Source organism: Culex quinquefasciatus, chromosome 2, assembly GCF_015732765.1.
Source record: "Culex quinquefasciatus strain JHB chromosome 2, VPISU_Cqui_1.0_pri_paternal, whole genome shotgun sequence".
Classification (NCBI taxonomy): Eukaryota; Metazoa; Arthropoda; class Insecta; order Diptera; family Culicidae; genus Culex; species Culex quinquefasciatus.
In genome coordinates this window covers 194777317-194793600 of record NC_051862.1, presented here as the reverse complement: position 1 = coordinate 194793600, position 16284 = coordinate 194777317, and the positions used below count along the sequence as shown (strand labels likewise).

The 16284-nt window shown below is 44.2% G+C and overlaps 2 protein-coding genes across 2 annotated transcripts; one reads left to right on the top strand and one right to left on the bottom strand.

The window, feature by feature from the left end:
• Window positions 1-3814: 3814 nt before the first annotated feature.
• LOC6034865 (fatty acid synthase) lies at window positions 3815-12968 on the top strand. Its single transcript, XM_001845083.2, has 6 exons — window positions 3815-4018; window positions 4084-4397; window positions 4462-6159; window positions 6221-6641; window positions 6701-9186; window positions 11222-12968. The coding sequence occupies exons 1-6, from the start codon at window positions 3893-3895 to the stop codon at window positions 12903-12905; spliced, it is 6729 nt and encodes a 2242-aa protein (XP_001845135.2). The 5' UTR covers window positions 3815-3892; the 3' UTR covers window positions 12906-12968.
• LOC6034866 lies at window positions 12927-15902 on the bottom strand. Its single transcript, XM_001845084.2, has 4 exons — window positions 15630-15902; window positions 14426-15571; window positions 13383-14360; window positions 12927-13323 (listed from the first exon to the last, which is right to left on the bottom strand). The coding sequence occupies exons 1-4, from the start codon at window positions 15723-15725 to the stop codon at window positions 12988-12990; spliced, it is 2556 nt and encodes an 851-aa protein (XP_001845136.2). The 5' UTR covers window positions 15726-15902; the 3' UTR covers window positions 12927-12987.
• Window positions 15903-16284: the final 382 nt, after the last annotated feature.

Genomic DNA, 16284 nt, shown 5'->3' with positions numbered 1-16284 from the left:
CACACAGTACCATTTTACTACCGAATCGTGCTCTTTATCCTCTCGAATGCCGATGTCCAGTTCTGGGTGTATACATAACACTTAAGTGCTAATAACTTTCGATAGGGTTGTCAGATCTTCAATTTTTTGGGCTCATTGGAAAGGTCTTTTTAATACCTTTCTGAAAATGTATAAGATGTATAATATTTTACAATCTTCCGGACATACGCCAAAATGGGAGCGGCCGTGGCTGAATGGTTACGGTGTTCGCTTTGTAAGCGAATAAGTCTGGAGATAATCGAGTGACAATTTTTTTTGTCCACCCACCTACACACATCCACACAGACATTTGCTCAGAACATGATCCTGAGTCGATATGTATACGTGAAGATGGGTCTACGAGGTCAAATTAATAAGTTAATTTTTCGAGTGATGTTATAGCCTTTCCTCAGTAAAGTGAGGAAGGCAAAAATAAAATAATTAGAAATCACCCTTTTTGTAAAAAAAAAACATTTGACCGATTCTTCGGCTCCTTTTAAAAAAAAATCAAGTTTTTTTCAGCGTTTTGGCTGTAGTGGCAAAATAAAAGAAGAAACCCCCCAATGTTATTACATATTTGGAAAGATAATTGATTTTTCTACAAAGAAATATCATGCAGAATGAACCACTTGACCACTTCACCCTACACCCAAAGTTAAAGAACGAGGGGTTAGTCCTCACGAAAATAAACGTGAGGAAAGTGCTATTTTGCGAGAGTATAGTCCTCTCGCGTGTTCATTCGTTCATTGGAACAGTTCATCCTATCGAGTGGCTTATATGGACAAATGACCGCCACTTAGTCACCGAGCCATGGTGGCCCATACGGCAAAGGCACGGTTCAATATTCCGAAGGTCTTTGGTTCGAGTCTCGGTACCGGAACTTTTTTTTTTTTTTTTGATGGATGAACTTTTTTTGAAGATGAACCCATGAGTAAAGTACTCTCGGTAATTTTGGGATTTATCCTCTCCGTCCGCACACAGTACCTTTTTACTAACGAATCGTGCTCTTTATCCTCTCGTATGCCGATGCCCAGTTCTGGGTGTATAGTACCTGTGCTTCCCCTGAAATAAAAATGTAGCGTGACGGGACAACATCGTAAAACTGGACTTTTAAAAGGCACACTACAAAAATCGCTACAGTTTTGCCAGTTTGATTTTTAAAAACTTTTGCTCTTCTACACATTATCACAAATTTAAAAACGAATCTTTTGCTCCTTGAACTGAAATAATTGGATGAAATTTGAGTTTTTGCCAGCCATTTCTTTTCGTGACGGGACAACGAAAGGAGCAGATTTATGAAAAAACTCCTCTCCCGTACAATGGCTTGCAGACCACTTTTGGTCAATGTTCTTGGCTTTTAAGGTAAGAAAACGCATTTAAAGCACATTGCAATTATTGCATCATAATAAAAATGATTTTTTCATATTAAAAATCATATTGAAAATTGAAAAATGTGACATTTTGGTGTAGCTTCACAAAGAATCGGTCATTTAAAGAGTCAAAGTTAAAACACACTATTTTATATGAACAGCTGCCAAAATTGTATGGAAACATGGATGAATGGACCAATCATGCAAGTTGCCTTCTTTCGTCATAGGAAAGCTACCAAAAATGATTCAGCCCTACACACCAATGTTTATATACAACGGTAAAAACACGATTAAAAACCATTTCTGATATGTACATTACATTTATTTTTTTTCCATTTCAATGCAAAACATAAATTGACAAGACCACATTTTTTAGATGGATCAACTATGGTCCCCTTGGAACGAGCTGTCAAGTAGAACCTTTCCCGTCAAGATGGGCCGAGGAAGTTATTTTTTTTAAATTGATTTATCATTTTGAATCCTTTGTGGTCGTACAAAGGGTCATCGTACTCAGAAAAAAAGATTTATCTTTGTGAGCACTAAAACTCAAATTTTCAAAGTGTTTTACAATATGGGTATCAAACGATCTGGATTTTTATCATACATTTCGAATATGATAACAATATATTTTTTTCGAAAAAAAAATTTCAAAATTTTTATTTTTACAATGTGGGTATTAAACGATTCGGATTTTTTCATACATTTCGAAAGTAATAACAACATTTTTTTTTAAATACTTAAAATGTTCAAGTATGTACGAAAAAATACTCGAATTACAATTTTTACAATATAGGTTTCAAATGATCGGGAGTTAAAACGCAAATTTGTGAAAATACTCAAAATTTTCACCATACGTATTTTTGAAAAAATACTCAAATTTTTTTTGAGTATTTTCAAAACATATTGTTATTTTATTCGAAATGTTTGAAAAATCTCGATCGTTTGATACCCATATTGTAAAAACAGATATGTTTAGTTTTTTTTCGAAAAAAACGTAGTTTTGTGACCATTTTGAGTATTTTCAAAAAATATTGTTATTACATTTGAAATGTATGAAAAAATCGTTATCGTTTGATACCCATATTGTAAAAACTGAAATTTTGAGTATTTTTTTTCGAAAATACGTAATTATGTGAAAATTTTGAATGTTTTCAAAAAAATATTGAACATTCGAAATGTATGAAAAATTCCAATCATTTGATACCCATATTGCAATATTAATAATTTGAGTATGTTTTCGAGATACATTGCATTTTTAAAATGCAGGAAAAATACGAGTTACGTATTTTTGTGAAAATTTTCATGATTAATGGATAGCTGACATCATCCCGATTCCAAAACACTATATTTTTTTGATGTTTGTATGATGTTTCATACGATAAAACCCAATGTCTCCCATATAGCCAAAATCCCATAAGCTCTGTGCTTCAGTTAAGCACTGGACCATGCTTAACCGAGGCAGCTGAACGAATCAAAACCGAGGCGTGCAAAACCGGGGCATGACTGTATCGCAAATTGAAACTAAATTGTAGGACCCAATTTCTGATTTTCATGGCTTTGTTGATTAATCACCAATACAATTAAACATTCAAAAATGTCGGCAAAGGTAGGAAATGGCCATATTTGTTTACTTCCTATTTTGAATAAAAAAATGCATTCGGAATACTGATATACAGCCATTCCACGTCAAACAGGAAGAATCCAAATCAAAAGTGCTCCGATTTGGCGGAAACTTGGCATGGGTTCCTTGGCTAAAATAATTAGACCCGTTTTTTGTATGACGATTAGGGTGCTCTAATCTGAAATAGGGTGGTCCACAATTGGCGTTTCAATCGATTTTCTCAAAAACCACATCAAAAAAATATCTCCGGAACGGCTGAACCAATTTCAGAGCACCACGTTTCAAAAGAAAGACTAATCGTTGGGCTTTTAAGGAAAAATATGTTGAACTAGCTGAATATTTGAAAAAGTCCTATGAATATTTTATTTGCTGATTTGATGGTCTCGGGACCAAAGAGCTCATGTCTGAAAACGCATCTTTGGGTGTAGCAGAAGCGATACGAGCTGTGATAAGTCCATGGGAAGGTACATTTTTGATACAATAATTATTATTATTCCAAAAAAAATGGCAAATTTTCGAAAAACAATGTTTTAGTTCTGAGGGGGAAAACAATTGATTGGCATTGATCCAATTACCTGTGATGATTGCATTCAAAGCAAAATGACCTAGTAGCACCAATATCACGTGGCACATAAAGTTTCCATCATCGAGAACTCAGTTTGTATGACGCTCGCCTCTCATCAATAATGCAATCCAATATCGTGCGCGTGCACCAAACTGCCAAAACAACGAGTACTTATGCGCAAAGGTCGACAGTAATAGATGACCCCGGACGGTGTGCGATATAAAAGCCGAAGGACCATTCCCATGTAGTCTCAGCACCTAGCCCCTAGCGAGTTTATTATCCAGTGCAACTCTCGATCAGTTCAGTTCGCGAAAAAAAATGGTGCCAAATCCCAGCAGGATAGAAGCAATCACCTCCGGCAATTCGATTGTCATTTCGGGCGTCGCCGGGAAGTTCCCACGCTCGAACAATGTCGCAGAGTTTTCACGAAATCTTTATGATAAGGTAAGAGGGGATACCTCGTGGCTTGTTTGGGATAAGATGTAAGTAACCGTCTCTCTCCCACTCAGGTTGACTTGGTCGACGATCTGGAGACGCGATGGCGTCACATCAATCCGGAAATTCCCCGCCGAACTGGCAAGTTGAACTACCTGAACAAGTTCGATGCGCAGTTCTTCGGAATCCCGACAACGGAAGCGCACAGTCTAGATCCACAGATGCGAATGCTGCTGGAGCACTCGTTCGAAGCGATCCTGGATGCCGGGTTGAATCCGAACACTTTGCGGGGATCGCGAACTGGAGTGTTTGTTGGGATATGCTTTTCGGAAACCGAGAAGGAATTCATTTACACGGACATCGCACCCAAAGGCTACGGGGTAAAGGGGTAAGTGTTGAAGATCAGTGCATTTTGGTGGGTTGTCTAATCATTTATGTTTTTTTTCCTGCAGGTCGATACGTTCCATGATCGCAAACCGGTTATCATACGAGCTGGATTTGCATGGTCCATCGTTGACCGTCGATACTGCATGCAGCAGTTCCATGTACGCCTTGGATTGTGCATTCAAAGCTGTACGTGATGGAAGATGCGACTCGGCTTTGGTAGCGGGAACCAACTTGCTTCTGCATCCTTACGTGACGCTTCAGTTTGCGCGTTTGGGAGTACTCTCAGCCGACGGATACTGCAGACCGTTTGACATCTCGGCAACGGGTTACAGTCGGGCGGAAGCAAACGCTGTGGTCTTTTTGCAACGGGCCAAGGACGCAAAACGTGTGTACGCCCATGTGATGCATTCCAAGACCAACTGTGACGGATTCAAACAAGAAGGCATTACCTACCCTTCTGGGCAAATTCAGAAGCAACTGTTGAACGAATTCTACGACGAGGTCGGAATACTTCCGCAAAATGTCAACTACGTTGAAGCTCACAGCACGGGCACGGTCGTCGGCGATCCGGAAGAGTGCGATGCCATCGAAAAGGTGTTCTGTCGAGACAGGATCGCTCCGCTACCCGTTGGATCAGTTAAATCCAACATCGGACATTCGGAAGCTGCTGCCGGGATTTGCTCCATAACAAAGTGCATTATTGCTAGCGAATCAGGAATCATACCACCGAACATCAATTTCAAACAAAACCGAATCGACGTACCGTCACTTACCACCAACAAGCTGCAGGTCATTACGGACAGTACACCGTTGGACGGACCAATGATAGCTATAAACTCATTTGGCTTCGGAGGTGCCAACGCACATGCCCTGCTTCATTCCAACTGTAAGACTAAACTCCGAGGAGGAGCCCCTCAAGATGCTCTACCACGTTTAGTTACTTGGTCCGGACGGACGATCGAAGCCGTAAAGACGATCTTCGATGAAGTTGCTCGTCATCCGATGGACACCGAATTCCTAGCATTACTCAACAACATTCAAACGGAACCGATCCGCAAGTTCCAATACCGGGGCTTTCGAGTGTACTCCGTGAATGACTGCACGTTCTACGAATCTCCGATTGAAAAAGTAACCAAGCAGACCCAATCTATTGTACTTATCATCGGAGATGTTGACTGTCACTGGAAGCAGAAGATTGAAACCTTCAACGAATTTCCGGTCTTTCGAAAAACCATCCGAGCTTGTACAGACATCCTCAAGTCGAAGGGATTTCATCTGTACGAAATGTCTGACGGTCTGGTAGGAAGCGTCACGTTTCAAATCGGAGTTGTAGAGTTGTTCCGAGCTTGCGGGATCGAGTTCAATAACTACACTGGAAGCACGATCGGGCAGATCACAGCCGCTTACCTGGACGGTTGCTTTACGCTGGAGCAAGCCATCCTAACAAGCCTTTACCACAGCATAATCCAGATGGATTATCGCAATCTATCCTCCACCAATCCTTCCGAAGTATGTCGACGCAAATTTCTGGAAACGAAACTCCACGAGCACCTGAGCAACGTTCTACCAGCAGAATTACAGCCAACAGATCGATGGATTGCGCCGACCTCTTTGAAGATGTTCAAAAGTTTCAAACTACTCGAAAGCCACGACCCGACGATCTTATCTCTTCCAGAACAATCGTTTGTCGTGAATCTCCGAAAGCTGCAACAGGCGGATCATCCCATTCAGGCGGTACGAAGCTTTCTTGTCAGCTTGGGAGGGTAAGTAATCGATCAGCATACGCGAGATCTCCCGTGTAACATTAAAACCATGATACCGTAGCATATTCCTAACCGGCCGACATCCGAACCTGGCGAAGCTATATCCGGCTGTGGATTTCCCCGTATCGCGTGGAACCCCAATGATATCCCCGCTGGTACGATGGGATCACGCGGCCACCTGGTTCGTGATCAAATTCTACGCCCAAAAGATCACCGACAGTGGCATTCAGGAGTACAAAATCTCCCTCACGGATCAGGACCACAGCCAGCTCAGTGGACACTGCATCGATGGAAGGATACTGTTTCCGGCCACGGGTTACCTACTGCTCGCCTGGGAAACCCTCGCCAACTGGAAAGGTCACATTCTAGAGGAGATGCCGGTCGAGTTCAGCGATGTGCAGTTCGTACGGGCTACAACGCTCAACGCAAGCCAAGCCATCGATTTTACCGTACGCATCCAGCAGGGCACGGGTCACTTTGAGGTGAGGTTATTGAGTACGCTTGAAAGTGTCGAATCAAAACATCATCATTACAATTCCAGATCATGGAGAGTGACGTAGCAATTGTAACGGGCACCATTCGACAAATGGAAACTACCGATCTCACGACACTTGATCCACCGACCAAGTCGGCACCAATTCTTCCGATGCGTGACTTTTACAAAGAGCTTCGACTCCGCGGATATCACTACAGTGGAGTGTTCAAATCGGTACTGGAATGCCGTATGGACGGATCCTGTGCCAAGATTGCATGGGCGAACGACTGGGTTGGGTTTCTGGACTGCATGCTCCAAGTGGAGATCATCGCTCAGGACACCAGGGCACTAGCGGTGCCAACAGGCATCGAAAGTCTTTGCATTGATCCAATCCTTCACTTGAGACGGAAACAAACCAACGAAGCCGGTATCGAGTTCTACGACGTACAGTACAACCCGCATCTAAACGTTCTGCGAACTGGTGGAATTCAAGTTACCGGAATGCAAGCTAGTGCGATAGCTCGCAGACCTCCACCTGGAATACCGGTTTTGGAGAGCTACCAGTTCATTCCATATCATCCTGAAGCGGCGATACCAGCGCATGAAGCCGCACGAATATTTGTTCAGATCATGCTGGAGAACACGCCGGTGACTTCACTGCACATCGTCGAGCAGCACAGCCCTCTTTTACAGCCAATCATTGCACTATTCGACAACGCCATCAAGGATCTACCATCGGTCAAATCCAACCTGGTTGTAAACAGTGCTGAAAAGCTTTCCCTCCCGGACTGTGTGAAGATCACCAACGAATCATTGATAAACCAACGGAATCTGCATTGTCTGATACATGACGAAAGCTACAAGTCAGAACCAATCTTGTCTGATGTTCTCGATGCGTTGATGGATAAAGCATATCTGATCGTTCGAGTGCAACACGGGCATAATCTGGCAGAGATCCCTTCAGAGTTGCATCTTATTTCTTCTCTCACCATCGAGGATGAAGTGTTGATACTACTGCGCAAGAAAAACGGTAAAAATGGGCCCCCACAAGCCATCGAGATTAAGTCTAATGACTTCGAGTGGATCAACAAGCTACAACAGTCTAAATCGGCAACGATTCTGTACTCGTGCAATGATCAATTCTCTGGAATCCTTGGACTCGTAAATTGCTTGCGACGAGAGCCCAACACCCAATCTGTTCAGTGTTTCTTCATAAACGACCCAAATGCTCCCCGTTTCAGCGTTGACGACACATTCTACGCCGCCCAAATCCAGCTAGGCCTAGCAATCAACGTTTACTGCAACGGTCAGTGGGGCAGCTATCGGCACTACCTGCTGGAGAATAATAAAGATCCAGCCATCCCGGTGAGCAACCATTGCTTTGCCAACTGTCTCAAACCGGGCGATCTGTCGTCCTTCGCTTGGCTCAATGGACCTCTGAACGAGCAGCCCGTCACCGACGGCAGGGTGAATGTGGTCTTCAGCTCGCTGAACTTTAAAGATGTCATGCTCGCCACCGGCCGACTTGCGATAGAGTCGTCGTTCTTGAGCCGGCTGGAGCTGGAATGTGTACTTGGATTCGAGTATTCCGGAGTTACGGTTGATGGTCGCCGCGTTATGGGCATGATCCCTTGCGGTGCAATGAGTAGCCAGGTGGAAAGTGAACCTTATATGACGTTCGATGTTCCCGATGTTTGGAGCTTGGAGCAGGCGGCCACAATACCGTGTGTTTACGGGACGGTCTACAGTGCGTTCTTCATGAGCTCCCAAATCCGTCGTGGAGCTTCCATACTGATCCACGCTGGAAGTGGTGGCATCGGCTTGGCAGCCATTGAAACTTGTTTCGCGTATGGTATGGAAGTGTTCACCACGGTAAGTACGACCGCGAAGAAGGAGTTCTTGCTAGCCCGATTTGCCCTGCTCAAGCCGGATCACATCGGCAACTCCAGGGACACCTCGTTCGAGCGGATGATCCGGACGCTGACCAACGGTCGGGGAGTGGATTTTGTGCTGAACTCGTTATCGGAGGAGAAACTGCAAGCCTCGGTACGGTGTCTGGCGAAGGGCGGCCACTTTTTGGAGATTGGAAAGTACGACATGACGAAAAACTCGAAATTGGCTATGGAGCTGTTCCAGAAGGGAATCACGTTCACCGCCGTCCTGCTGGACTTGCTGTTTAGTGGAACCGAGACACAAAAGATGACACTGCACCGGATTCTGGCCGATGACATCCGGCGCGGGGTTGTTAAGCCGTTACCGACGACGGTGTTCGAAGCGCCAGAAATTGAAAAGGCCTTCCGATTTCTAGCCGGTGGCAAACACATGGGGAAGGTTTTGCTGAGGATAAGGAAGAACGAAGACGACCGGTGCACCATCCCGATACAGGTTAGCCCGAGGATGTTCTGCAGCCCGGAGGCGACCTACGTGATCGTGGGTGGACTGGGAGGTTTTGGGCTGGAGCTGGCCGATTGGTTGATCTTGCGAGGCTGCCGTATGCTGGTGCTGAGCTCCAGTCGCGGCATTACGCAGGCGTATCAGGAGTTTCGGATAAGGTAGGGACATGCTTTGTTCACAAACTCTCTGTTTACAAACGCACATTGGCACATTGCTTAATTATTTTATTATACAGTAGTTGTTCGGTAACTGGGCTGAGAACGTAGCCCAGTCACCGAATGCTGTTCGCTAACTGGCCTGAACAAAAAAATAACGAGGGGACTACCGATGCATGATATTTTTTTGATAAAATATAAAAATAAAAGTTACTCAAATTCGATCACAATGATTACTTTTCATATTTCTCTACTTGTGACTTGAAATTACATAAAAGTTTAAAAAAAGTTTTTTTATTTGTTGAACATGATTTTTGCATCCATTAACCCCTCGGTGATTTCGGTTTGTTTTGGTTTTTGACGTTTGTCTGCTTTTTAACTGGGCTTACGTATTAAAAGAACGCTGCCTTATAACCGTTTCCGTCGACAAACCACAAATATTTAATTCTGAAATCAAAAATTAAAAAATCTTCAAACTTGAAATTTTAAAATTCTAAAAATTACAAAGTTAACAATAAAAAAGATTAAAAATTTAAAATGAAAATTGATAATCCGAAAATTTGCGAATCCAGAATAATAAAAATTCAAATTTTTAAATTCAATAAGGCAAGGCTCGTACAAATTTTATTTTAAGTTCCCTTCCCTTCTAAGTTGTCCCGAAAAAAGGGAGGGCAAAAAAATATCACACATCTTAAAAATTTCAATGCAAATTTAAGGGCAATCAGCTGAAATCAATTAAAAATGTATTCCCCTGCTTTTAGGAACATTATTAGCATATTTGGGTTGATTTAAAATTCTTTTGATTTTTTGCAAAATTTTCGGTAATACAGAATCGCAAAAAAGTTTTTTTTTCGCTCCAACATTAGTTTTCGTAAAATCATATATATTTTTTGAAAACTAATGAGTGCAAAACAACTGAACTAGTGTTAAATGCATTTGAAGCACTTTTAAGTCAAATATTGAGACTGGTATCGTAAAACTTGACTTTTTTAAATAAAACTAAAAAATTCTAAAATTACAAAAGGCAAAATTCCAAAATAAATTTTAAAATTTAAAGTAGGTAAAATTATTAAAATTTTAAAATTCACATAAATTAAATAAAAAGGTTTTAAAATTTCAATAATTTAAATATTAAAATTTGGAATCAACAATTTAAAAAAAGGAAAATCTAAAAATTAAAAAAAAAACTAAAAATAAAAACCAAAAACTAACAAAAAAAACTGTAATTTTAAGATGCACATCACGGTGCACATCAATCAGAGCTTTTGCACCCAGATTTTTGTTACAGACATTTTAGTATCTTCAAAACTACGGTTACTATCGAAATATTTTTTATCCATCCCCTAAAGTACTGTCCACAAAGTAATTTACAACAAAGTTTTACTTAATTTACAATCCCGTTGTTGCAGGATTGGGTCCGCAAGTTTGCCAATTTTGGAATAAGAAGACAACAACTTCCTTCGTTGCTGTGTACCCTTAAAGATTCAAAAACAAAAAAAAAAATGTAAATTTGAAACTGAATATCAATATTTTTTTAATAATACAACAAACCGAAAAAAATTAGTCATAAATTCAAACTTAGAAGTTTTGAAATTTAAAAGGTCAAATTGCAAAAATAGGAAACTGAAAATTCATTATTTTTTTTAATTTTACGATTTAAAGATTGAAAAATATAACATTCAAAAAATTGAGAATGGTATATTGAATAGGCCAAAATGACTCCAAATTGACATTTTTGAAAAAAATTACGTTCAAGGATTAAATTCAAATTAAAATTTAATTGCAAAGCGCCAGCAACTGTTACGTCCTAATGAGCTCATATTTGAGAGTTGGGCTCTGTACGCCCACCGGAACAAGCCCCTGAATGCCCATTAAAAGTCATCTTTGATACACTCTAAAAAATATTAACCGGAGCAATACTTCAACTCTTTAGTATTTTCAGTATTGCATTCTGCTAAAACGCCCAACCAAACCACAACTGTTATTCCCAACCAAAATGAGTCAGGAAAAATGCTCTATTCGTAAATTTCCCTTCCAGAAACTGGAAAAGCTACGGCGTCGAGGTGCTCGTGTCTACCGCGGACGTGACCACCAACGAAGGCGCCCGCTCGCTGCTGATCGAAGCCTGCACGCTTGGGCCGGTGGCGGCGATCTTCAACCTGGCCGTGCAACTGCGGGACGCCATCTTTGAGAATCAAACCGCCCAGGCCTTTGCCGAGTGCCTCGGACCAAAAGCCACCGCCACGGGTTGGCTGGACCGCTGGAGTCGCGCGCTGTGCCCGGAGCTGCAGCACTTTGTGGTGTTTTCCAGCGTGTCGTGCGGTCGGGGTAACGCGGGCCAGAGCAACTACGGGATGGCCAACTCGATCATGGAACGGATCGTTGAGGGGAGATGCGCGGACGGCCTTCCGGGCAAGGCGATCCAGTGGGGTGCGATCGGGGAGGTTGGGCTGGTGGCGGCGATGGCGGAGGAGAAGATCGACATGGAGATTGGGGGCACGTTGCAGCAGCGGATCTCGTCGTGTTTGGGGGAGTTGGATCGGTTGCTTGTGGCTTGTGGGGATCCGATCGTAGCGAGTATGGTGGTGGCTGAGAAAAATTTGGGCGGAGCCGGGTCGAAAACTCCGGTTGAGGCGGTGATGAACATCATGAGTATTCGAGATTTGAAGTCGATCTCGTTTGAGAGCACTCTGGCGGACATTGGAATGGACTCGTTGATGGCGGTTGAAATTAAGCAGGTGCTGGAACGGGACTTTGATCTGGTGTTATCGCCGCAAGAGCTTAGGAGCTTGACCTTTGCAAAGCTGCAGCTGCTTGCGGAGAATAAGGAAAGCGGCGAGATCATTGAAGTCGTGGATGACAATCCCGCTGGTGGGCTTGAGATGCTGGTGAAGAATTTGGGATTGGAAGCGACTAGTCAGCAAACGATTTTGAGGCTTCAGTCGCAGTCCAACGACCTGGATTACAAGAAGGCAATTTTGTTGGTGCCGGGAATTGAGAGCGTGGCGGGAGATGTTTGGAAAAGTATTGCTTCCAAAATCAACGCACCGACGTTTATTCTTCAGACGTTGAACAACTACCAGTGTAGAAGTTTGGACACGATTGCTGACGCTGTTTATGAGGAAGTGCTGGACAAAGTTTACAGCAAGGTTGAGCAGTTCACCATCGTGGGGTACTCGTTTGGAGTTCTGATCGCAATCGAAATTGCCAAGCGACTTGAAAGGGACAACTTGGTTGGCAAGTTGATGCTAATCGATGGCGCTCCGAAGTATCTAAAAATGCTGGCCAACGCAGATATTCATAAGTCTGACGAAGACATCCAGAAAAGCATTCTCTACGCGATTCAAGCCATAAGTCAGTCGAAAGAAACGTTGGTATTTACTCGTGGAGAGTTTACGTTCGAGGAACGAATTGACAAACTGCTGGAACTACACAAAGATGAGACAGCTTACTCCAAAAGCTACATCGAAAAAACTATTCACGCACTGTTTTATCGAATGAAAATGGCGCTGTCGCTGAACCCGGAAGCTTACCAGAATACCCTGCGATGTCCAGTGACGCTGGTAAAACCAACAAAAGCACCCCTCCTGGACATTGACAACGATTACGGGCTGGCGGATATTACCGATTCCACCGTTACGACAAACACCCTCGAAGGAACCCACCAAACCATGCTGCAAAACCCTCAACTCTTGGAAATGATCAACCAGGGCTTTCTCTAGGCTAGTAAATGCTTGAACTTGTTTACAAATAGAAATAAAAGAATAGTCATATTTTCTCACTTACTGTCTTGCTGCGTGCGTCTTACTTTTTCCCCTTGTTCATTAAGCTGTAGATGGCTTTTTGTATGCTTTCGCTTTCCTTCAGCTCGTTCTCGATCTGCGCGATCCGCTCCTCCTTGGCCGCAATCTGTCCCAGCAGATCCTTCAGCTCGGTCTCCTGCAACTCGATCTTGGTGTCGCGCTTCTGCAGCTGATGCTCTAGCTGCTGGCACAGGTCTGTTCGCTTGGAAATCTCCCGCTCGCGTTCCCGAATCTTGCTCTCGTACATCTTCTTGTCGCTCTCCTTCTGCTCGGCCAACTTTTGCCGATCGTCCTCGGCCACTTTCAGCAGCTTACGTGACTCGTCACGCGTTTTGGTCTGAAAAATAAGCAACTCAATCAAGACCTGGTCTGCGATCCTTCAAATCCCTTCCTTACCATATCGTTCAACTCATGCTGCAACCGCTTGTTCTCCTTCTCGTAGTTTCCGTCACGCACCCGGTACATCTCGACCTCCTTCGCCAGCGCACCGCACTGCTGGTTCTTTTCGCTGTACTTGCGGATATAATCCGACAGCTCGTGCTTCATCTGGCCAATCTTCCGGTCGTACGACGCCGTCGCACTCTTCATGTGATTCAGCTCCTTCTCCAGCGTTCGGTTCTCGTTCTCCAACGCCGAAACCTTCAGCACCAATGGCAAGTTCTTCCGCTGCACCTTGTCAATCTCTACGGCCTGCAGCTGGTTCTGGTGCAGCAGCGTGCTGATCTGCGCCGACATCCCGCCCAAACTCCCCCTCAAATCGCTCATCAGCTGAGATTCCATCGCGATTTTACAGTTGTAAAACTCAATCAACTCAACCGTACTAACGTCCGAAATCTGCCCCGAAGCGATCGCGTCCTGAATCTGCGACACGGTTTGACTCATACGCTCTAGCAATTCTCGACTCAACGCAGTCGGAGGCGGCGTCGGCCCCGTAGCCGTCCTACCGACATCCAATGAACTTTTCTCCCTCTTGTGACCGCTCAGCATCCCAACCATCTTGGAAACCTCTCGCCGCGGGAAATCCACCGCAGCGGTCACCTGCATCATCGCTTCCGTAAGTTCCATATCGCCGGATGTTAACCCGCGTGCTATCATAAAGTGGACCGGCTTTTGCTTCAGCAGATTGCCGACCTTGGCGAACCACAGCGTCGGCGAGAGGTTAGCGAAATCGTTGAACGTGTGCAGCGCCCACAGAAAAATGCGCACTTCACTGTCCGCCAGCGAGTAGTTGAACGAGTTAGGACCACCGGAACAGCTCAAGATGGTGGCGAACACGTGCTGGAAAAACTGTTCGGCCACGTTGTCCAGGTCGGTGGTGCTGGTGGACGATTGTACTTTCACCATCGTGGAGAGCAGTTTGGAGAATGAGATCATCTGGAAAGGGAGAAGAATGGGGTTTCAATTGATGAGCTCAATTGCTCAAAATTTAGTCTACCCACCAGCTTTTCATCCGTATTATTTGTCACCATCGCCATCAACTCCGCCAAAACATCCCGACACTCGTCAACTAACTCCCGTACCGCCTCATCTTTGTCCTTCTCGGTTTGGCTTTGCTCCAGCACCACCCTTAGCAAGTCCACCGCCCGCGCAAAACTTTGCTTGCTAGTGGTGATCCATTTGAGCGCCACGTCCGCAATCCGCTTGCGAAAGTCAGGTCCAACCGGTTCCAGCGCCACGATGCACTCCATAATCTCAAACAGAACGTCCATGCAATCGTTGGAGGAGGACTCACCGGAGGAATTTTTGTCCTCGGTGCACTTTCGTTTCTTTCTCGTATTGTTGGCGGTCGTTGAGTCCAACTGGCCGCACGTGTGCCGCTCGATATCGTCCAGGAACTCTTTCAGGTTGTCGCGGAAGAAGTTGTCCTTCATGGAGAGCTGTTTGTGGCCGTTTTCCTTTTCCGCGTGCTGGTCCTGCTGACGGATGTAGTGCAGATAGTCGACGACGTGGCGCAGAATGAAACTGTTTTTCGAAGCCAGCACAGTTCGAACCTCCTTGAAGCTCATCTTCAGCAGATACTGCAGGTCCATCTCTTTCATAAAGTCGTTCCGTTCCAGAATTATGTACATCTTGCAAGCGACTAGTCCAAGTTCTTTAATTTTCCCGCAAAAAGCAGATACGCTAATGTTTTTCGTCAGCAAATACGTCATCGGCAGGTTTCTGTAGCACAGATTCACCAGAATCGACAGCGCCAGCGTAACGAGCTCCGTTTTATCCTTGTGACCGTGTCCTTGCTCCATCAGCGCAAGCAACCTTAAAATCAATGCCTCCACAAACGGTTCGTGGCTCTCGAGTTGGGCTCCGTGCGTCAGCAGTTCGATCAGTGCCAACAGTCGCTGCTGCTGCTCGCCGGAATGAATCTCCAGCAACATGTTGGTCAACGGTGGAAGGTAATGAAAATCCCGAACCAAAGTTAGCCGAGTTTCCTCCCACTTTGAGGCCGCCTCCAGAACCGACACGGCGGACCACATCAGGGCCATCTTTTTCGTGCCGGTTCCCATCAGCTTGTGCAGGTTCACAAAGAACACATTTGTGCTGTACACGGACACGTCAAACGTGCGCTGATCCTGGACCAGGGCCAAGTGCTGGAAAAGAGATGGTTCTGAACAACTTATTTAAAATTATGATTAAAATTTAACTTACGTTCAAATTATTAGTCACAAGCGTTTCATTTCCATATGTGCTACTAATGAAGTACGCCTGGATGTGGTTGTTGAAGTCATTTATAAACGAGGACATCCTGGTTGAATCTACGGAACCGGAACGGCTACGATATTCAGATTCGATTAGCAAATGGGATCTTTTCACACAGAATCGACGCAATGCGGTTCAGCCTTCGTCAATATTGTTCCAAAGAACCTGTCACACAATTTTATCAATAATAACCCGCGACTTAAAAAAACTACCGAAACACAAATCCGTTGAACCGGTTGAACCCGTCGACCACAATGAGACGCTGACAACAAACATTTCAAACTGCGCGCTGCGGAAAACTGTCATCGGCGGAGCGTTACGAAATTTAGGGAGCGTCCATTTATGACGTAACGCAAGTAAGGGCGAGGGTTAACGTTTTTTACCAAGTTTTTTACGCTTGCAAAAAACATATTCTTTGTATGAAACAATTGATTACAGTGGGAAAGGGGAAAGGGGGTGGTCATTGAAATGTTCCAAAGTTTCTTGTTACGTAATAAGAGGACGCTTCCTTGGCTGGCGTTACGTTTGTGCGCCATCTCGTGGTGGATAGCAAAAACTAGGAACGAAAAAACGAAACTATTGGCACTAAGCCCCCCGGGGCATG